General features: G+C 48.2%; 1 protein-coding gene across 7 annotated transcripts in view; it reads right to left on the bottom strand.

Annotated features, from left to right (window-relative positions):
* The window catches only part of daam2 (dishevelled associated activator of morphogenesis 2), a 156,274-nt gene that overhangs the window by 13,715 nt on the left and 118,375 nt on the right, over positions 1-24,184 (bottom strand). For 4 of the 7 annotated variants that reach the window (XM_061260835.1, XM_061260826.1, XM_061260843.1 and 1 more), the window contains 17 exons: positions 21,567-21,756; positions 21,035-21,178; positions 20,422-20,532; positions 19,673-19,776; positions 19,208-19,274; positions 18,427-18,550; positions 16,798-16,936; positions 13,687-13,745; positions 12,708-12,892; positions 11,832-12,152; positions 10,440-10,547; positions 8,718-8,747; positions 7,907-8,013; positions 6,822-6,906; positions 6,327-6,433; positions 4,096-4,184; positions 69-237 (listed from right to left, as the gene is read on the bottom strand). In XM_061260835.1, coding sequence (XP_061116819.1) covers positions 69-237; positions 4,096-4,184; positions 6,327-6,433; positions 6,822-6,906; positions 7,907-8,013; positions 8,718-8,747; positions 10,440-10,547; positions 11,832-12,152; positions 12,708-12,892; positions 13,687-13,745; positions 16,798-16,936; positions 18,427-18,550; positions 19,208-19,274; positions 19,673-19,776; positions 20,422-20,532; positions 21,035-21,178; positions 21,567-21,756 — 2,139 coding nt within the window. The remainder of the gene's footprint in view (positions 1-68; positions 238-4,095; positions 4,185-6,326; positions 6,434-6,821; positions 6,907-7,906; positions 8,014-8,717; positions 8,748-10,439; positions 10,548-11,831; positions 12,153-12,707; positions 12,893-13,686; positions 13,746-16,797; positions 16,937-18,426; positions 18,551-19,207; positions 19,275-19,672; positions 19,777-20,421; positions 20,533-21,034; positions 21,179-21,566; positions 21,757-24,184) is intronic. The other 3 variants (XM_061260862.1, XM_061260869.1, XM_061260877.1) reach the window with 3 other exon arrangements.

Genomic DNA, 24,184 nt, shown 5'->3' with positions numbered 1-24,184 from the left:
ACCTGAACGGTACACCTCCACGCCCTTCCCCGCTCCCCTTGCCCTTTGACCCCCTGGTGACCTCTGACCTGTCGATGCTGGACTTGGTGTCTGCGATCTTGTTGAGGCTGGACACCTTGAAGCCGGAGGCGTTCCCCCGCTGGCCCTTGTTCATGAAGTTCCCGAAGGCCAGGACCACCTCCAGGGTCTGGGTCAAACGCTTACTCCTCATCACCTCCCGAGACGCGCACAGGATGGCTGAGGGAGAGAGAGAGGGGAGAGAGAGGGGGGAAAGAGGGAGAGAGCAGCCAGAAGGAGAGAGAGGGAGAGAGAAACAGGGATTTTATTACACGAAGGACACTCTGCAGGCCAGTAAGTGGACCTTAGCCTTGAACACCCACAGGTGTGCAGCATCTCTGCAGTCACAGTGGAGCTCTGGGGATCTTACTGTGTGACCTCAGCAGCCCTGCTGCACGAACAAACACAGAGCTGACACAGAGCTGACACAGAGCTGACACAGACCCGGGCTGAACCGCCCTGTTCCTCCACACGGACCGTGACCACAGTTTGCCCACAGGACCGAGACGGATATGCCCCGGCGAGGGACCGGGGTGTGGAGAGAAACACTGGCCCAACACGCAGTGACAGCCGCGCTTACTCTTACAAAATGGAGGGGAGGGAGGGGGGGGGTGTTACGAGCGGAGGGAGAGAACAAAGAACACGATACTCGACGGGGAAATTCCTCAGACTGCGGGAGGAACCGGGAGAACCAGACCTGACCCGGAATTCACTCCGCCCGAGCTGCGGTATTCCTGGGGCCGGAATTTTTTGGGGGCTGGAGGTGGGGGTGGGGGGGTAAGATCCTGAAACAACTACAGGAACGCACGCCGCCGCCTTTTCTTGTTTTAAAACTGCTCTCCTAGAGGAAGGGCACTCACACTTTTCCGTCTCAGGAAACCCTGTACTGGACGTGACCGCGACTGAGCACACACATATTGTATGAATCAAACACACACACGTTACACGGACTCGCTAAACGCCTCTTTCTCACATATCGGGTCTGGCGACCATCAAAACTAATCTGAGCAGCAGCTAAACCTGAAGCATAATGCCAATGATGCTTTCTTGGAAAAAAGGTTATTTGGCTCGTCTCCACAGAGGAACCCTCTATCATAGATGTGAAGTGTGAAAGCTAAAAAAAACAAAAAACATTTTAGCCGACAAAGAACCCTTTAACTAGATAGAGTTCTTCTAGGGTTCTTCCGTTTGGAACCATTTTTTCTGAGAGTGTACAGAGTGTCAATCACGAGACAGGGTGGTCGGCTCCTGCGGAAGAACCAATCGGTAGGGGGCCGCGGGAAGGAATCGTCCAATCAGCACGCAGGAAGACGGCACCTGCACCCGCCCCTATCCCTGTGGGCTAACATCCTGACACGAGCGGGAGCTCGTGGATGGTGAGGCACGCACGCTCCGCCCTAACGACTCGTTACCGCTGTCTGATCGCGTTAACACCCCACTTCCACACGTCTCGTTTCCCTCGCGTGCCTACTGGCGCTCCTCGACCCCCGCCCGGCGTAGACAGCCCTCAGACGGGCCTCAGACGGGCCTCAGACGCACTGAGAGGAGTCGTGTGGGGATGTGGCAGAAGAAGACTCACTGGGGCACGTAATGGCAGTCCTTCCCCCTCTCCCCACACATAACTAGAGATGTGGGATCATTCTCCATCTAGAGTCACGGCAAGGCTAGCATGACTGCATGGAGATGTGATGCTGTTCTGCGCTTAGTACACTCTGCGGTTGTTCGAGCGGAGCAGCTATTAGAATAGCCCAGTAAAACGTCACCGCAAAGCTTTTGAGCCCCTGCCGGACGGGGCTGGGTGGGGCTCTCTCCTGGGGTGTGTGTGAGGGGGTTTGGGGGGGGGGGGTAGGGAGGGGTAGGGAGAGTTTCCAAACGACCAGGCTGGCCAGAGCCATGAATGAATGAACAATCTGGAAATACCAGCCAGTACTGGGCATGGGAGAGGAAAAAGGAAACACCTGTCTGAGTGTGTTAGAGCCGTAGCCACACACACACACACACACACACACACAGGCATGCACGGATGCACGTACGTGCACGCATACACTCTCTCTCACACACACACACACACACACACACACATGCACACATATATATGTATGCAAATATATACACACACGCACGCATGCACAGATACACAAAAGCACACAAACATATTCACATGCACACACACACATACTGTACGCACACACACACACACACACACACACACTGCCCTCTGCTTGGAGAGAGTCCCAGCTCTGAGAACTATGTGGTGTTTATGAGAACGACTCTCCCCTCTTAACATTTGCCAGCTTTCCAAAACAGCTACCCTGGTAACCCCATTCTTTATTTTCACTGGAGGATTTAGAGTACGGGGCCTATTGAACATGATGGACACATACACCCACACATCCATACATATACTGACCCACAAACACATACCCAGACGCATCCATACATATACTGACACACAAACACATACACCCACACAGCCATACATATACTGACCCACAAACACATACACCCACACAGCCATACATATACTGACCGACAAACACATACACCCACACATCCATACATATACTGACCCACAAACACGTACACCCACACATCATACATATGCTGACCCACAAACACATACACCCACACAGCCATACATATACTGACCCACAAACCCATACACCCACAGCCATACATATACTGACACACAAGCACATACACAGACGCATGCCTGCACACACTGACACACACACACACACACTGACACACACACACACACACACACACACACCAGAGACAGTCTGTGTTGTGGGAAAGTGCTACTGGAATACTTTCTGTTTGGCCGAATTAAGCGTGCAGCCAAAAGCCCCCGTCTGCCTGGGTTTGGGGTTAGCTGGCGCTCTGCGGGGCTCATGTTACACAGTGCTACACTGTGAGCCTGGCCAGCTCTTCCCATTGTGCTGAAATGAGCCGGCGGTGTACAGATCAAACCCAGGTCCCCTGGCTGCATTCTCCGCCTCGCTGCCTGGTTCTGGTTCATAAAACCGTCTCATAGACGCGGCTCTGATCGATGATCGCCGTCCGTGTCCGTAAATTCATAAACCTGTCCCGCACTCCGATCGAGGATGAGAGTCCGTATTCACGAACTCATAAAACTGTCTCGTACCCTTTGCACCTGCCGTCATCCTGCGTCTCGCATCCAGACTGTACCTCGATATGATTGAGCTGGATTACATTTACACCTGACATTAATATACATCTCCACCGTCATGATTCGAGACAACCACGCACACAACGTCCTCCTCTCCCCTGTGCATGAGTCCCTTGAAAGAGACCATAACTGACCTGTTGGAGGCTTCCGTTACGGTGTTATTTCTGCAATAAAAACGGTGCCTTGAAAGATAAACGTTGGCCATCCGTGAAGCTACTTGAACACACTTTTCTGGTTACGGAACTTGTTGCAGGTGGATTGAAAACAGATTTGCATTGACACTCATGTTCGATGCGGTCACAATGTAGCCCTGGCTAAATTGACTAGAGGTGGTTTGGGTGATCAGATCACAGCCTGTCCTCAATGCTATGCAGCCTAGTATCGCCTAGTGGCTAAGGTGCTTGACTGGGACCCAGAGGGTTGGTGGTTCAAGCCCCAAGTGTGGCCACGATAAGATCAGTGCAGCTGTTGGGCCCTTGAGCAAGTCCCTTAACCCCACAACTTCAGGGGGGATTGTTAGTCTAGTCAAATGTAAGTCGCTTTGAATAAAAGCACCAGCTAAAATAACTGTAATGTAATGGGTACCTTTAAAACTGCACTTTTTACTGCGCTATCCGGATACAGTCCGATCACCCCAGACGCACGTTAACGCCAGGTGCAAAGGAGTTCCTAGGCAGGCCACAGATCTAGGATCCGGGGGTACATATTCACAAATTCACACAGCTCGATCCGAGTCGGGGGGGGGGGGGGGACTGATGCAGGATCAGGTTTCTCATAACCGTATCCTGACCGCAGCCATTGCGGGCTAAAAGGGCCGAACTGATCCGGGATCAGCGCAAGCTTACCGTCGGCCTTGGGTTTGGCCTCCGCGAGCCGCTCGGCGAACTTCTTCTTGAAGAACAGGGCCTGCAGCCTCTGCTGGTAGTGATCGATCCTGCGGGACGGAGGGGGGGAGAAGAGGGGGAGAAGGAGAGGAAGAGGAGAGGAGGAGAGGAGGAAGAGAAGAAGAGGAGGAGGGGAAGCAGAGGAGAAGCGGTGGAGAAGAAGAGGTTCAATTCGGTTCACTTTCAATTTATTTTTACAGCGCCCTTTGCAGAGACAAACTCACAGAGACACTTTACACGAAAAACAGGAAACGAGAAAATTTGGGACAAGACAGTGTTTGAACTGCCCCCGTCCTACGAAAAAAAAACACCAGCGAGCGAAGCAAAGTCAGGGTTTCCCCGGTGGGAAGTGAGGTTTTTCCCAGCGAGAAAAACAAAACACTTTGTGGCGAGAAAAAAACTCCCTGATGGGAAGAACTCTCAGGAGGAACCCGACTGTGGAGGGAGTCCATCCACTGGGGTCAGCCCAGAGTCAGGAGCTAACACAGCGTCAAACAGCCGGAACTGAAAGCCTATTGTGTTTCTCTTGTGTCTCTGACTGTTTTTTTTATTATTATTATTTCTCAGCCTCATAATGGTTTCCTTTACTTTCACTGGCACAACTCTGGTCCTCGTACTGACAAACGGCCAATAACAGACTCCAAAGGCAATCAAAGGCCTAGAGTCAAGACAAGATACTGAAAGTTTTCTTTATGCCTGCACTATGGAAGCGATTGAATACACCAGACTAATGAGCAGCAGCTGAGAAGCCAATTGTCCAATTACTTTTGGTCCAGTAAAATGGGGCGACGATGTATACAAAGGGATGTAATTGCTACACGGATCACCCAACATGAAAGTAAACACCCTCAAACTGAAGGTGACAGTCTGCACTTGAACCTCATTATTCATTGTTTGATTTCCAATCCAATGTGTGCTGGAGCACAGAGCCAAAAGAACAGAAATTGTACCACTGTCCAAATACTCGCTGACTACGCTGCAATGATGAATCTATCAGGGGAGGACGAGGAAGATGAGTCGTGGAGGGGGGGGGGGGGGGGGGCGAGAGAAATCAAAAAACCTCTCCCACTGCAGCCCTTTCATCAGCTAACAGGCCACCGCAACCTCCAGTCATTTCAGGATAATCATATTAAACGCACGGAGACCCCCTTCGGTATGATGCGGGGGTGGCGGTGGTGGGGATGTTTCAAAGCGTACCGAGTTACACAAAAGGCAGTAATGATGCCCCCAGAGCATCGCAGAGACCAAAGCAATTGCTGAGTAAAAAAAAAAAAAAAGACTAATATTTCATGAAATGGAAAAAAAAAGACCCCTTTAATTATTAAGTGCAGTACAAAGAGCTGGCCCAGGAGGGGATGGGAGTGAACGGTTGAGTGTTTTTCGGGCAACCGCACACCCTCTTGAACCGAGCCGACCTTTTGGGAAATAAAACGTACCTCACACACGAGAGGGAAACATTAACTACGACTGTCTCTTCGTTTGTATTAAGCTGGTGCGTCAAGAAAATGGTCCAAAGATAAATTAGACTGCTCCTCTGTCATCATTGTTATTACCCTAACCCTTATATCTACAAACTCCTCATTATAAAAAAAAAGGCTGTATTATGTATAAAATATCACATTACTGTGTGATGCACTAGCTTTTCCTTTATTTAGAGTTAGTGTAATAGTGAAGGGTCAACGTGACGGATTTGGCTCTCGGCACTGTCTGGCTCAGTACCCAGAAACTGATCTGGGGTCAGCTAAGCCCACGTAATACTCTAGACTCTCTTTGATCCGAGGGAGGTTTGAACTGATCCAGAGGCAGCGCTCAAGGTAGCCTAGATTCGGCCTCTGCCAAGTTCCGTCTGCCTGGAGTGCGTTATTGGCTGGAAACGCCGCCCTCAGGAGAAGTTAATTGGCTTAAATCACTGCCCTAAGGAAAAGGTAATCTCCTATTGGCTGACAGCCACTGATCTGGGGTCAGCTAAGTCCTGGTAATACTCTAGACACTCATTGATCGGAGGGGAAATTTAAACTGATCCAGGCAGTGCTCGAGGTAACCTGAATTCAATCTCTGCCAAGTCCCTTCTGCTTGGAGCGTGTTATTGGCTAAAATCAGCGACCCCCGGGAAAAGGTTATTGGCCGACAGCACTGCCCTCGGGGAGAAGGAGCTCTCCCATTGGCCGACGGCCAGGCGCTTCCTGTCTCACCGGCTCATCTCGAACAGGAAGCGGTCGGCCCTGGCCATGCGCTCCAGCTCGTGTTTGTGCTCCTCCAGCAGGTCGACGTCGCTCTTCTCCGGGACGAATTTAAGCAGCTGTGCGGCCCCAAAAAGAGCGCAACGGTTACCCTCTCTCACCGCCCCAAATCAGAGACAGCTTATAGCACAGTTATACGCTTTCATTGTCCAACTCAAACATAGTTTATAACACTGTTAATACTCATTCAGGCCCAAAATCATACTGGTTATAACACAGTTATACTCCATCATTATCCAGATGAAACACTTGTTATAATGCTGTTATACTCCTTCAGGCCAAAGCTCAGACTGGTTATAACACAGCTATACTCCCACAGGCCCAACATTAGATTGGTTATAACACAGTTATACACAGATAGGCCCAACATTAGACTGGTTATAACACAGCTATACTCCCACAGGCCCAACATTAGACTGGTTATAACACAGTTATACACAGACAGACCTGCTCCAGCATGTCCTTGGCCAGCTCTTCTCTCTCGTCCATCTCCAGGATCGCCCGTCTGATCTCCTCGTTGCTCATTTTCAACCTGCGAAAGGAGAAACAAAAACACCAGACACCGGGCGTCAGAGTAAACACTGACTCACACTACCTCATGGTTACTAGCTTTAACCTGTGATCTACTGATGTTACAGTTAGCAAAGGGATTACATATTTAAAAATCTGAATACTAGTAGTATCAGTCACTTCCAGGTTCTGTAATATAGTCCAGGTACTAAATTCATGTTCAGGATATTGATGTGCAACTCCAATACTGCAATGTGGGAACGTTTGCTAAATGTTTGTTAAATGTTGCTCACTAAAGAATCAGTGCTAAAATCTGATGGCCTTAACTTGTGTAGAAAGGTCTATGAACACGGATTTGCAGAAACAAAGACAACAAATCGTGCACACACAGTAAACACACACACGCACACACACACACACACACACACACACACACACACACACACACAAACACACACACACACACAGTGCTCCTGAGGGAGCAGTTTCAGCTGTCATTCTGATCGCTGCACACACGCTGATCAATGAGACTGTGACTGTGTCACATGGACCTCATCGACCCAATCCCGACCTCAGCACCGCCCCAATCACACCCCCGGTCATCTCCCATCGACTGGGCCCTGATTACGGCCATATTTCCTGACCCCTTCCTGCTCTAAAGTCACTCTGACACGCTGTTCATCACTCGACCTGACCGCTCGCTCGTGTTGTTCGATCCCCGCCCGATAAATGCGTTCAGCACAAACTCTTCTGCCTCTCCATCACTATTCCCTCCTCACAGTTCTCCAATAGCAGCAATAAAAAAAAAAAGAACTATCTACAATGAAGGGAAAACTCTAATTGCTCACCTTGAAGAGGAACAAATTATTTCACAAAAGTAAAATTCGATTAATCTTTCACGATCCTAGTAATCCATTGCATCCAAGCAATGACAGTTACCACTGAAGTAATACATAATATACTACAGACTCAGAAACCGGTGAGTTTGAGGGGCTCAGCGGGGGGGGGGGGGGGGGACTCACTTGGAGAGGAGGATGACGCAGTTCTGCGCACGCCGGCCGTCGATGACTGACAGCTCCTTCACCTTGCGGGTGCTCAGGTAGATATCGTCCATGGAGCCCGACTCTTTCTGCAGGTAGAGGAGGCAGAACCCAACGTCAGAACCAGAGCTGGAGTCCACCAGCTACCAGAGTCCCAGAGTCCCAACATTATCCCCTATAACCCTTTTTTATATTACATATTTCATTTGGATATTAATTATGTGATTCAGTTTGGGATATATCTAGCAAAAAAAAGAAGATTGGGGCTGCCATCAAATTCAAATTTAAACTCAAGATCAAGATCAATCTCAATGTCAATGTCAATCTCAAACTCAAACTTAAACTCAAGCATTTGGAAGAGTCACGCACTCAAGAATGAACAATTCAGGGAAATTCAGGCCACTGTTTATCTGAGACAGCCAATTAGCAGCAAGGTCATACAGCGTCCATGTGATCATGTGACATGTCTTTGTAAATCACATGGGAGCTGCAAGGCCTTGCTTCTGATTGTGGTGACACTCTTTTCTCCAGAAGCATTCTCATGGCCAATGAACTTTATTCTAATCTAAACACTAAGGGGGTAGTTCATACTTTGGCTACATAGCTATATCTTCCACATCGTGTGGAAGTGCCTTATTTTTCACGATGTGTGCGTGTTCAGTACACAGCCTGCGGAACCACAGGGTAGGGTGCGCAGGTAACCCAGGTAACCCAGGTAACGCAGGTAGCCCAGGTAACCCCGGTAATGCAGGTAACCCAGGTAACCCCGGTAACGCAGGAGCGCAGCACTCACCTGCCTGAAGGATTGGTTAGTGAGCATCTCCTGCACAGCCAGCCGAACAGCACAGAGGAAACAGAGACATTGAGAGACATGCAGGTTAATGACTCAGGAAGCACAGCCTACCAACACAGGGCTTTGCCTACGACTACACAGGGGCTGGCTTCCCCCAAATATTCACCGGCTCAACATCATCAGCGCTGTCTTCATCACTGTCATCATCATCATCATCAATCTCAATATAATCATCATCATCATCACCACCATCACCATCATCATCAATCTCAACGTCAACATCATCATCATCATCATCATCATCTAATGCTACCTACACTATATAAACATTGGCCTGGATTCAGTCAGTACTTGTTCTTGATTTTGTTTTACCAAGAAGTGTGACTTTGACATGATGACTGTAGATATCGGCAAACTACATTTGCAACTTTAATAATAAAATTAACATTTTCATTAAATTGTAGGTCAAAATGAAGGGCAGACTTGAGTAAATCCAGGCCATCGAGTTTTTAAATATGGAACATCGTGGAACCAAATACACAATCTTTGCGGGTTTTGTAATTTTTTCTGATGATGTGACCGCATGACTGCAGCAGTGTGACGTCCCGTGAGCCGGTGGGGCCAGCCAGCCCCTCTCTACAGCTCTGCCGCTAACTCAGCATGCTTCAAGAGGGCCAGCCGTCTAAGGAAGAGCAGCCGCTAACGTGCTAACACTTCAGCCAGGCTTTTTAGCGTCTACTGAAGCTCTGTATCCACCACCCCACCCCCAGGCGCACACACACAGAAACACATTGCTCTTCAATGCACCGTTTCACAAGGAATCATTCCCATTGCAAAAAACAAACGGCGAGATCATCAGTCAAAAAAAAGATACATAAGTACAAATAAGCAAACCACAAAGATCAGCACTGCAGCAAAATGCACAGTCAGCAGTACTCGAATGGGGCTTCATCATGACTTTCCTCACAATGATATCATGTATTTGCTCGGTTGACTCTTACCCCAAGCAATTTACACAGCCTACATTAGGTATGCGCTATCAATTTATTCTGCTCGATACTTACTGAAGCAATTACAGTTAAGTACCGTGATCAAGGGTATAAGGTTAGCGCCCCTCCTGTGATTTGAACTGGCTACCTCTAACAGTTCCCACACTATTATACTACACAGCCATTCCCTATGACAAACTAAAAATTGAATTATTTATACTGTAATAAATCATAATAACTGCATGGGACTACAACAGCACAGATGGCGCTTGTAATCCCTTCAGAATTAAGGCCAGTCAATAGTTCGGTGATGTATGATTGTTGATTGGCCACGGTGGTCAGTCGCAACGATTTTCGGTTTATACTGAAGGGACGGATGATTCGTCATCCTCGCCGACACAAAAACAGTATTGAACTTTGACCCCGTCACCGTCTCAACATTACTGTTGAACGTTCTCATCTCCTACAATTATCTTCAGTGAAGTGTCATCAGCTAGCTTTCATAAATTGACTCCACTTCGGCAATGTGTTCCTATCGTTTACGTGTTTATACTTTTTTATGAGTAATAGCATTTAAAATCAAAGTTGAGTGACAATGAAATGTTGGCGACAATGAATGATATCCATCGGGCCGATCACACATCGCCTAACTATGAACCGGCCTTGACTGAGAGTGGGCCTAAGACCCGGTGCTATGGTCCCCCGTTTCTCTGTGGCTCCAGGCCCTTTGTACCTGCTGTCTCTGGTAGGCTGAGAACATCTTCTCGATGTCCTTCAGGTCCAGGATCTTGAAGGCCCGCAGGTCATCGATGTCGTGCCAAATGGTGCCCGTGATCTTGTTCTGAGAAGACGGGCGGATGTAACATGGGATTAATCCGAGCCACTTAACCAATTAAACCATAATTCGATCCCACAAACACATTTCCCCAATAAATCCATGAAGGTCGGGCAAAGTTACATGGTGTTGACTTACAAAATATGGATTGTTCACAACAACCTTGTACAGACATGACTACATTATGAACATTAGAAAAATGTAGTATATATACTTATTGATGTGTTTCTTTGTTATCATTAAACAGGGACATTTAGTACATTAACTTGTCATTCAGCTTGCCTACCCATACTGGCAATAAACATATTTTCCAGATCAGAAAAGACGTTGCCGTACTTCAAAACGTACTGTGTCATTACTGTCACATTCACATATTGCAGTATGTTTTTCCAGAAATCCACTGCTGCAAAATATATTTATCGTAGAATTTTCTAAAAAAAAGTCCATATATTTAGAATATAATGCACACAACTTAAGTGTCAAAAGGTACACTGTGATTTTTTTTTCCAGGCAAAATACTTCTGTGACTGGGAGTTTTCACACTTCACCCCTATGATAGAGGGTTCCATAAAGAACTAAAAACGGTTCCTCTACGGAGACAAGCCTTCTTTTTTCCGAGAGCGTGTAGTAAATATAGATTATGTAAGTGTACAGGCTAATCCAGCGGGGTAGTTTATGGGGCGGTGTGAACCGGGAGACCCGGGCTCCAGCGGAGAACACGCAGCAGGGAGTGGGACACTCATTACACTACATTACATTACAAGGCATTTAGCAGACGCTCTTATCCAGAGCGACGTACAATGAAGTGCAGATCGAACACAGGAACAAGTGTGAAGAGGACCCAAGAGGACAGTACGGTTCCGAGTCCTAGCGTGACCATACAGACACAATCGGAACCCTTGAAGAATACATCAACTTCCAAACTAGCATACCTCGGTTGGCAGCTAGAATACCCCGAGTACAACAATACAACAGCTAATACAAAACACAAAAATATCTATATCTAACTATATAAGTGCCATTATAGTCTATGGCATATACAAGGCTAATCACGGTGGTGAGTTAGGTAGGGAAAGGTGCAGCCTGAAGAGATGAGTCTTCAGTCTGCGTTTGAAAGTGGTCAGAGACTCTGCCGTTCTGACGTCCACCGGGAGGTCATTCCACCACCGTGGGGCCCGGACAGAGAGCAGTCGTGAGCGAGAGGTGCAGGTGTGTGGCGAGGGGGAGGCGCCAGACGGCACGCGGTGGTGGAACGGAGGGGGTCTTGGTGGCGTATAGGTCTCGACTCACCTCGCCCAGCTTGGCCCAGTTGAAGGACTTGAGCGGGTGCGAGGGCTGGGGAATGGACTTTCGGCGCTGGGAGGCGGCCGTGCTGAACGCCGGGGGCCCGGGGGGGCCCGGAGGGGGCGGGATCCCCGAACCGAACAGGGGCGGAGCGCCGGGCGGAGGGGGCGGGCCTCCCGGGGGAGGAGGGGGCGGGGGAGGGGGCGGGCAGGCGAAGGGGAGCGGGGGAGGAGGAGGGGGGAAGCCACCCATCGTGGCGGGGGGGAGAGGGGCCAGGGGGTCTCCTGGAGGGGGGGGCGGAGGGGGGAATGGAACACTGCCGCCCTGCTGGCAGAGGAAGAGGGAGACACACATTTAAAAATGCAATGATACTAATTACACAATTACAATTACAATCACTAATTGCAATTACAATTATTACAATTAATATATCTGACAACTGTAGAAAGAAACTAACAGACACACAGACAAACACACACACATACAGACAGACAGACAGAGATACATACAGACAGACAGTCAGGCAGGCAGACACACACAGAGAGAGACAGACACACACACAGGAGCAGTAGATCTGATACAGACAGACACACACAGGAGCAGTAGATCTGATACAGACAGACAGACAGACACACACAGGAGCAGTCGATCTGACACACACACACACACACACACACACACACACACACACACAGGAGCAGTAGATCTGATACAGACAGACAGACAGACAGACAGATAGACAGACAGACACACACACACACACACACACACACAGGAGCAGTAGATCTGATACAGACAGACACACACAGACACACACACACAGGAGCAGTCGATCTGACACACACACACACACACAGGAGCAGTAGATCTGAGCGTGCTCACTGAGAGGTCTGTGACGCGGGAGGACAGGTCGCAGACTCGCTCGCGGGCGCTGCGTAGCTCCACCCCCTCCTTCTGCAGCTTGTCCTTCATCTTGTTGAGCGTCCTCATCATGTCGTCCTTCTCCTGCGTCTTCGTGTCGCACTCCCGCTCCTTCCGCTCCAGCCGAGACAGCAGCTCAGCATGCTCTGAGGAGAGAGGGGGAGCGGTGAGCGCATACACACACACACACACACACACATACACACACACACACACACACACACACACACACACACACTTATACACACACACACACACACACATACACACACACACACACACACACACACACACACACACACACCACAGACACACACACATACACACACACTTATACACACACTTATACACACACACACACTTATACACACACTTATACACACACACACACACCACAGACACACACACACACACACTCACACACACATATATACATATACACACACACACACACTTATACACACACTCTCTCACACACACACACACACACTTATTACACACACTCTCTCTCACACACACACACACATATACATATACACACATACACACACATATACACACACACACTTATACACACACACTCACACACATATACATATACACACACACACACTCACACATATACATATACATATACACACACTCACACACACTTACCCCACACCACATATACACACAACTCCATACACACATACACACACATAGATATACAGACGCAAAACCACTTGCTCACAGAACAGTACACAAAAGGGACTTGCACACAGAGTTCAGAATAGGGACAGTACTGGTTATAATGGGACATTACTTGACCGCATTGGCAGTAAAACCCAAGATGGAGACTCGGGTCATAACTGCAAAACAGACACAGAACAAACCGCTAGCATGCCGTTTCCTCCACCCACCAGCAGGGGGCAACACCTCGGTAAGGACACAGACTCACCTTTCCTGAACTTCTCCGCCTGGTCCCTCCACTGCCTGACCTCGTTCTCGTTCACCAGCCTGTCGTGCAGTTAGACAACGTGTTCAGAACACTCAACAAACCAACAGCTGAGTTAAACCATGTTAGCATTGCTGCTGGTATCAGTACAAACACCCGTCAGAATGAATCAGTTCCTCCTCTTTCAGTTGTTATTTCATTATATTCAGGACATGTTAATTATTTAGATGCAAAGCACCACACTGGATGAGTAAGCCAAAATGTCACATTTTGTTACAGCTGCATTCTGTATTCAGAATGTTAAAAGATTATATTTTATTATATTATATTATATTGTATTATATTATGGGAGATAATGGATAATTTATAATTGAAGACCTGGAAGCACACTGGGTTCCCCAGCTAGAGTTGGAAAAGATGGGAGACACAAGATAGAGTCTGTCATTAAAAAACCAAAGAAGAAGTCTATATTCAAATGCAACTGATCTTTCACAAACCCAAGGGCATTGTAGTATCATTTTCAGTGTGAGGGTCTGGAGTCCCTGTAATTTTGGCAGATTTGATTTATGACAGTGGATCCATTTTGTTTTTAATGTCTAGTCTTAGACCACAGGTCACCACAGAACCATTAATAGCGCATTAACTGACAATCATTTCTAGTAGTTAATGGAACATTTTTAGCCATCGGCTAATTGAGGGGAATGTTTTCACCGTTTAAACACTTTTCCTCGTGCAATTTGGCAGGAGAATGAAAAATAAGACATTATATTCACAGCCCGACTCCACACAATGGAGGGGAAACAGTGTCCATTTCAATCCCACAATGCAGTTGGAACAGGCAGTGGTAGAGGCTGGCTATGGAGATGAACTTCATACTTCATGTTTAAGTGCAAAAACTCTAGATTAAAATGGCTGTCATGAACTGGCTAACAACTGGCTTGAAGGCACTCGGCCAACTTCAGTCTCAACAATCTAGTCATTAATACAATTTATTTATTTTCTCATGGATGAGAGATGGTAGAGACAAACAACACGAAATACACGCATCTTAACAGAAATAGCCTCCTGCTTTTGATATATCTTTCTCCGGGTTTAGTTGCAAGTGTCTTAGCAACTACTGATGTCTAAGGCACGAACACACAGCTAACGCACATAATAGAGCCGTGTCCCAGACAATCCTATGAATAAATCAAGACGCACCAAAACAAAGCACACAAGCTAAAATGGAAATAGTATTATTATTATTATAATTAGTTTTTTTTGTTTTTACACTCTCTGAATGTTCTCTCTGCCTAATGAATGATTCATACCCACGTTCGCTGTTTCGGTATCACTCGCTTGCAGTAATAATAAACAGACGTACGGAACGGGGAGAACCGTCTTGCGCGGCTGAATTAGCGGCAGCTCCTCTCAAGCCGCGAGGCTGACGCTGTCAGGGGCGGCTGCTTTGATCGCGGGCTCTGTTTTTCATACGAATTCACCTCACAGCGCGCTGCAGATGCGGCTTCGCTCGCGGCGGAAAAATAACGGCTGCTGTTTTTTAAACACCCCCGGTGCGCGACACGCTTTTTTATAGCTACAGCAACACGGCTTCCACTACATCCTTTCGCAGCACTAACCCTGCGGGAGACCGCATTCCCCACAGCATGGACGCTAGCTTCTGTAGGTTTCTGGCGTTTCTGTAGCCAGCGCTGCCTTTTCTCTTTCTTTTTTGACCGTGTTTTCTCCAAGTTTGTTTTCTTTTTTTCTGTGCAAACCTGGAAGACGGGAACATCCCGGTTCTTCCCTTTGATGCCGGGGCTGCCTTTGATCAGTTCACATCCACCTCATTAGCGGATGCTTCACTCTCCACTACTCCAGCGTTTGAGGATTGGCTTCAAAAACCATTAATCATGTTCACCCTCAGTAGCTAGATCAGAGATCCACTTCCACAGTGTCTCTGCTCCCCAAGGCTTCTTACGATATAAATAACCTAAAAATAAAAATAAAATCACGACGGCAATTTAAAATATATTTAACAAAAAGATAAAATAGTTGGCCTTTTAAAATATGATTTGCTAAGCAATAAAGCCAAGCTAGAGTGGGGAGAATGGGGCATGAACCACAAATCACATAAAAGGTAGATTTGCAGGTCACTGTCCTTGACACAAGAACTACTCAGAAAACATAGCTTTCTGTTGTAGAGATATATGATTGGTTGAAATCAAGTATCAAAAGAGAGGCATTGACATTACACTACAGCACCAACCATTTTGGGTACCATCAAGCCTTCATCGCCCATTACTACCTAAAGCTAAAAGATAATATGATTTAAAATGTAGGCCTACAATTTAATGACTTGGCAGACACTTTAAGCCAAAACGACTTAAAAAAAGTGTTTTTAACGGGTTTAAATAAGCACGACTGGAGCTTGTGATAGGCAAAGTGCCACTGTCAAGGAAGATGCCTCAAGACCCATGAGACAAAGACTAAAATTTACGATAGTGGTGTCAGTATTAGAAAAAATGTGGTTGTTGGCTTGTCTCCATAGAGGAACACTTGTTTCCCTACGGGGACAAGCCACTTCATTTCATAGGTGAGACGTGTGAAAACTCCCAGACAAAGAACCATTTTGCTTAATAAAACTGAACTGAACTAGGCAGGGTTCTTCAATGGAATCACAGGGTTCCTTTTCGGAATGGGTGTGTCGAAGTGTCCCTGTGCAAGACACCCAACCCCAAAATGCTCCTGACGAGCTGGTTGGTGCCTTGCATGGCAGCCAATCGCCATTGGTGTGTGAGTGTGTGTACGAATCGGTGAATGAGAAGCATCAATTGTACAGCGCATTGGATAAATGTACTTCATCGGAGTGAAGTATGAAAGCTCCCAAAGAACCATTTTGCTCAATAAAGAATAAAGAACCCTTGAACAAGGCAGGGTTCTTCTATGGAATCGCAGGGTTCCTTTTCGGAATCGCTTCCTTCTGAGAGTGCATAAAGAGCCGCGACAAAGCTAGTGAGGTGTCAGCTCCTGTGCGTCAGGTGGAGGTGGGACAGGTGTGTGTGTGTTTGGTGGGGTTAGGGGTCAGGGGTCAGGGGTCAGGGGTGAGAGGTCGGGGGGTCACGCGGCGCTCACATGCGGATGATGCTCTTGACGCTGAAGTTGTCCAGCGGGGCCACGTCCGGGTCGTCGCCCTTCTCGTCCTGCAGGACGATCTGCTGCAGGATCCGGTCAAGCAGCTGCCACTGCTGCAGGCTGCCTCCCCCGCGCTTATCTGAGGGGGGGGGGGGGGGGGCAATGCTGAGCGTTAGCCTGTCTGGAACTTTCCACAGCAGGAGAGCCTTACGGAGGAACTGCTGGCAGGCGTATCTAATGATGAGTGAGGCCAAGATTTGTCATGTTGTGCAAGCCAACAGTACCAGCTTACGAATGCGGAATGTACATATGTTCTTCCATGTAGCTTGACAGACTATGAATTAGACATTAGAATTTGCTCTAATCAAGTCAAAACATCCTATTACAAAAACCTGCTGTTTTTTTTAATCCTAAATGTTTGAAGTTTGGGGGAGGGGGGGGCAGGGTGTTGATGTTTTCTCCCCTAGGATCAACATCAATGACAGAGATGTCAGCATCACTCACACACGGCTAACGAAACTAGCGATGGGATAATTCATTTTCACAAAACGATATTGTGGCTGGGCCTAGAATGAGCAATCCCTACTCCGCATTCACGGGATGGAAGCTGCAAAGGATAGCACCTCCCGTTCGGTATTTCATGAATCCTCATTCTTCTTTCTTTCATGAATCCTCATCCCTGCCTCAAACCTTCCTCTTCCTCAATTTCCATTTTATCGCAATGCACTTCAAAACCCAGCTGGGGGCAAACAGACTATCTGACCTTGAGATCTCCAAGGTCAGACTTCAACACAAAGACTGACATTCAGGGAAAATCCATAATTCATTCCAGCTACTAGAGTTTCTTTTTTTTTTACATTTCTTTTTCATCTGAGATAAGAAAGCAGTGTGTGTGTGTGAGTGTGAGTGTGTGTGTGTGAGTGTGTGTGTGAGTGTGTGTGGGTGTGTGTGTGTGTGTGTGTATGTGTGTGTGTGGGTGTGTGTGTGTGAGTGTGTGTGTATGTGTGTATGTGTGTGGGTGTGTGTGTGTGTGTGTGTGTGAGTGTGTGTGGGTGTGTGTGTGTGTGTGTGGGTGTGTGTGTGTGTGTGTGTGTGTGTGTGTGAGCATTGAGAGGCAGAGACACCTCTGTTCTTTCATGCTGGCGGCGTGGAGAACATTCCAGAAGGCGACTTTTAGCCGACCTTCACGCTGTAAAATAAACCAAATCTGACAGCCACTAAATAGTTCCTGATTGATGAACTGGGGGGGGTAGATGAAGGAGAGCGGGGGTGTGAGGGAGTGAGGGAGGGGGGGAACAGAGAGAGAGGTCTGGAGGTAGTGTGTGAGGATGGAGATCAAACAGGCACACTAGCACTGCAGGTCTGCAAGTCCAGGCACTGCTTTGGGCAATTAGATGAAGTTGGTATATATGGAGGACTGTCAGGTACAGAACAGGGCAAGAAGGGGTAATAGAACTGGGTAGATAAGAGTAATAGAACAGGGGGGGTAGGGGAAATAAACAGCATGGTTTAGGGATAAGGGAACTGGGGTAGGGGTAATAGAACAACGATGCGTAGTCGCAATAGAACAGGGAAAGTATGGCAGGTGAAGGGTAACAGAACAGGGCGGCGGGGGGTAATAGAACTCACACTCATAGGGCATTTGGAGGCAGTGCTGCAGAATGGAGAGCAGGTAGGGGTAAGCCTCCGTGTGGTTCAGCTTCTTCTTGATCAGCTCAAACATCTGGCCGGCACTCTTCGTGTCCACGTGCACCTGCGGAGGAGACTGCGGTTAGAACAGGCATCTCCGCCTCCTCACACACACACACACACACACACACCGCCTCACACACACACACACACACACACACACACACACACACACACACACACACACACACAGACCACCTCACACACCCCCACACACACACCGCCTCACACATACACTGCCTCACAGCACTTCACACACACTCCACACACACACTGCCTCACATACACACCACCTCACACACACCACCTTACACACACACACACACACCACCTCACACACAGGTCTCTGGAAACTTAAACTAGTCCAGCCAGGGCTTGTGTAGGCCATTTTGTCCAGGCCCTACATGGTCCACTCACTCAGTGTGAGGAGTCGGTGGGATACATGGTCCACTCACTCAGTGTGAGGAGTTGGTGGGATACATGGTCCACTCACTCAGTGTGAGGAGTTGGTGGGATACATGGTCCACTCACTCAGTGTGAGGAGTTGGTGGGATACATGGTCCACTCACTCAGTGTGAGGAGTTGGTGGGATACATGGTCCACTCACTCAGTGTGAGGAGTTGGTGGGATACATGGTCCACTCACTCAGTGTGAGGAGTTGGTGGGATACATGGTCCACTCACTCAGTGTGAGGAGTCGGTGGGATACATGGTCCACTCACCAAGTCGAAGCGTTTGGCCAGCTCTGAGTCATCCTCGTTCCGCACCATCTCAAAGAAGTCCAAGTGCCTGTGGGGACAACGCAGGTGATGGTCACCAAGAACACTCTGAACCCTCTATGTTGGAGGCTCCTAATCTTACCTGAGGAGGGTAGGTCTTGGTACTGGCTTTTTTGTTTAGACCCACATTAAAACACCTGATTCAAATGATCGACTACCCGCGGTCTTCAGTGCAGGCCATGACCAGTCGATTAATTAAATCAGGTGACAGAGCATCGTTCACCTGGTTTTAAGTAGACCCCCAGAATTTCCAATGCAAAATGACACCCTCATGTAGATGTCAAATACCTTCATTTTAATCATCTTGCAAAGCCCCCTGGGACACTTGTATGAACAGTGCTTTATGAGAGCTTGTGTATTGTGTTTCACTTGGACTGTCTCGCCCACCTGTCCAAAGAGGGGTCTCACCTGTCCAGAGTGGCGTTCTCGTGTCCCCTCAGCTTGTCAATCACAGGCTGGATTCCGAGCATCAGGAACTCGTACCTGAGGTGGAGCCGGAACTCCAGGTTGTCCTACGGGACAGGAGCAGGGGTGTGATGTCACTGACACATGATGTAATAGTGCACAAGCCCTATTACGGTGCACCACCAAGCTGAACAAAATGGCAGAAGTGCAGCTTTCTAACAAGTTGGTTGGTCAGGAGTGGTCCTGGAGAAAGTACTGAAGAGTACCTTTTGGTTTCTGTTGTTAGTCAATTAAAATGCATACTTAACTCCCTTTAGCTGGTTTTTGTTTGTCGCTGATTTTATAATGAAAACGTAGTTGGCCCTGACCGTCAGTAGAGCCTGTGGCTCTCCAGAAACGATGCTGGCAAAGCAGCCAAAAAACTGCAATTTCTTTGACAAATGGCAGTTGGATATTGAATGTAGGCCAACAGTTGACCCGTTCACTGCAGTTTCACAGAGAGAAGTTCATGGTCAGTGAATAGTGGTCAGTAGTCAGTAGTTGTCAGTGGTCAGTAGTCATTGGGCAGTAGTGAGTAGGCAGTGGTCAGTCGTCATTGATCAGTAGTCAGTAGTCAGTGGTCAGTAGTCAGTAGTTGTCAGTGGTCAGTAGTCATTGGGCAGTAGTGAGTAGGCAGTGGTCAGTCGTCATTGATCAGTAGTCAGTAGTCAGTGGTCAGTGGTCAGTGGTCAGTGGTCTGTAGTGAAGCTCACCTCCCCGGCCCCAGCGTTCAGCACAGCATTGATGAAGGACATGATGGCCGTCTTCAGGTTGACCTCGTCCCTGTATCGTCCCGTGCTCCGGTCCAGCTCATTCAGCAACGTCTGGGGGGAGGAAGGGGGGTAAAATCAGGGGTCAAATTACGCTCCAGGACACTGTGACGTGAACCAACGTCCATATATGGGGAACTATTAAGTTGGTTCACAAGCCAAGTGAATTAATGTTGATGTGGCTTTTAAATAAGTAAATCAGTCATGAACATGGAATGTTCTTTACCGCCTTCCCACTCCCCAGATGGGTCTAAGTGCACACACTAAGTGTGTGTGTGTGTGTGTGTGTGTGTGAGTGTGTGTGTGTGTGTGTGTGTGATGTCTTCACACATGCGTTAGCTGGGTTAATTGAATCTTTTCCAACGACCCCCCCCCCCCCCCCCCCCCCCCCCCCAAAAAAAAATGACAGCCAGCTCAAATGGTGTGACACTTGAGACAGCACTTTCTCCATTGAGGCTGGAGGACCCACCCCAGGCTGAAGGTGTGTGTTCAGAGCCGTGGTCACAGGTCGCAGGTCACAGTTGACAGGTGACAGGTGACAGGTGACAGGTCTTACCTGGAAGCGGGTCCTCTCAGCGGCGTACTTCTGGTAGTGCACCATGGCCTGCAGAACCTTCTTGTGTCCGTCTGGCACCAGGCACACGGCCCCCAGGATCTCCAGCACCGCCACCTTGGTCTTGGTGTTGTCCTGGCGTAGACTCTGGGGAAATGCACTTTTTGTGAATATTCATACTATTTATTATTGTTAACTATTTACATAGGGGCGTAAATGAAAAGGCGGGCCTATGGGTGTGTCGAAGTGTGTCGACGTGGCCCTGAGCAAGACACTGATTGCTCCTGACAAGCTGGTTGGTGCCTTGCACGGCAGCCAGTCGCGATGAGTGTGTGAGTGTATATAACGCCAGGATAAAGGTGTTATACAAATGCAGACATTTACCATTTACCATATACTGAAGGTGGGGTTAGAAAGTCCACAGGGAGGAATGTACAGTCCGCAGCTCAGAGGGGCGAAAGGGCTGCTTTCGGATGATCTGTGGAGTAGTCATTTCTATAAGAGTTATAATCCGAAGGGGTTAACCGGGGCCCACCTGGGAGATGGTGTTGATGCTCTGGGGGTGGGCCAGCACGTGCGCCCGGCCCTGGGAGTTGTTCATCAGGGCCTTGATGCAGCCGATGACCGAGGTGTGGATGCGGCTCTCCGACGTCTCGAAGTCCATGCTCCTCAGGAAGTTCAGCAGGCAGGTCAGCCCGTCCAGCTCGATGAAGCGCGTCACGAACCTGCGGGCGGGAGCGGCCGCCATTTTAGAATCGAGCCCAAAAAGGGTACGCATGCTTGTCGCTCGGGAGGTACTTTCTTTATTTTATTATTTTTTTTTTTTTAGGCCTTTTTTTTCAGCTTTTATTGGACAGTATATAGTATAGAGAGACAGGAAGAATGGGAGCGAGAGAGAGAGGGGAAGACATGCGACAAATGACGGACGGTCGGATTCGAACCGCCGACGTCGCGGCTCGCAACGAGCATGCGGTCAGTGCTCTACAGGCTGCGCCACCGAGACACCTCTTTGGGTGGTACTTTCTAAGTGTACCTGGCTAAGGTGCATGACTGGGACCTGGAAGGTTGGTGGTTCAAGCCCCAGTGTAGCCACGATGGGATCTGCACAGCTGCTGGGCCCTTGAGCAAGGCCCTTAACCCCACATAGCTCGAGAGGGGATTGTCCCCTGCTTAGTTTAGTCGAATCAACTGGAAGTGACTTTGGATAAAAGCGTCAGCTAAATAACTATAATGCATAAAAATGGACCAGCAATTGGCATATCATTTATTTGTACTCTTTTTTCCTGGAAAACATACTCATTTGTACCGAAAGAGAACATTCCTGCACTTTTAGGGTACATTTGAACAGAAATGCACCTCCATTGTCACTTTATTACTGAAGTATGAATGCTCACATTTATCACACACATCTCATCCAGAAATACCTACACAAGGTATTCGCATGCGTAGTCATGTATTTTCAATACTTATTTTCATCTGTGTATTTCATATTCTGATAGAGGCTACACACCTTTTTCAACGGTTAATACCAAATACCAAAACAACCTGTGCCTCTTTGTGATCCACCCAAAATCTATCAAAGATTTAGCGAAATGTGTGAGAAATGTATTCAACCGTCGCTTTGAGACACACATCCCCAGGGTAATATTACATGTGAATTAAAGCAATGCCACATTTATAGAGCGACATTTAACTTCACATTCATACACTTCAGGATGACGCAAGTCTGCTATTAAGGGTTGTTACTAACTACTTGGCACTGTAGTTTTACGGTTGTATGTTGGGCTTTTTGTTTTCATTTACGGTTATATGTTTTTACATAATTGCTCCTAGTTTGGTGCCCATTTATTTTATTAAGAACTTGATGTTCTAGTGGCTCCAGTCATATGTGTTTAATATTCCCATTTCATACACCATTTCAGCCTGGTGAGTGATCGGGGTTAATTCATCTCTTTGGTCTTGCCCACACCCCCCCCATTACCCCAAATACGCAGGTTACAGAGCCAAGAGCACAGCAGGGGTGTCACCCTCAAGTTTAAAAGGCCACAGAGTCTGTAGGGTTTCCTTGGTCCCCATCCAAACAGCAGGTAGTGCAGTCCTCGGAAACAAGGTTGTGTTCTTCAGCCAATGCGTGATTTAAATTGAGGAGTTAAGAGCTGAAACCGGCAGACACTGCTCCGCCACAACGTCCTGAACCGCCATTCCGGCTCTACTTCTCCAGCGGCAGCAGTGAAGGACTAATAAGTCAATACAGCAAGGCAAACTCAACACCCCCCCCACGGACCTCCATTCTGGCTCTTCTGAAACAACCTCGCCAGCAGCAGTTGAGCCAATTAAGCCACTACAAACAACACCCCCCTCCCCCCGCCCTCCACAAACCTCAAGTACAGCCAAGGGAACCTGGGCACCAGGGCAATTAAAACTTAATCGCATCCCTTGCAAAGCAGCATCAGCATCAATCAAATCCCCACCTATTTTAGAAATCTTTTTTTCCCTCATACGCGCTTGGCCTTTTTATTACCCACAATCACCGGCGTTTCCCCTCGCCCCAGCTTCAGAGGTGGGCCCCAGCACCCGACTGGTGGCGGCGATGGCGAGGAATAAGTCACGGCCAACAACCATAACAGACTCGCTTGTTTTGACGTCGTTCGACGGGGGAAATCCAAGTGTCGGCTCCCGCCGTGCGTTTGGCTTCCCCCGAGCTCACGGAGAACACTGCGCTCCCCCCCCCCCAGGCTCGTAAATTAGGCCTCTTATTACCCAACCCCAAAAAAGAAAAACGACGTCAGTCGGGTGTTTATAAAGAGCGCGGCTCACCTGGAGCCGCTGAAGAAGCCTTATGTGAGCAGACCAGCCGGTTCAGGAATGCAAAGCGCGAGGATCGCGGGTGCGAAACGTTATCACCCCTCCGCGGTTAGAAAAATAAACGCGGGCTTCTGTCGAACGTGAACTCCAACCTCAACGCCGCCGCACGATGTTGGTTTAGTGACTGTGCACATTCTAGTCCGGCGCTGATAGGCGGTACATACGCCCAGCTGGTTTCAATAGTCATCTGAGCCATCAGCACTCTCTCATATACAGCTCCACACACACATCATGTGGACGGACCAGTCCTCCATTTTGTGCCCCTCCGGTGGTAAACAGTAGTGGGCT

The sequence above is a fragment of the Conger conger genome, chromosome 1 (assembly GCF_963514075.1).
Source record: "Conger conger chromosome 1, fConCon1.1, whole genome shotgun sequence".
Taxonomy (NCBI): Eukaryota; Metazoa; Chordata; class Actinopteri; order Anguilliformes; family Congridae; genus Conger; species Conger conger.
The sequence above is the reverse complement of the archived record's forward strand: the minus strand, read 5'-3'. Positions and strand labels throughout refer to the sequence as shown.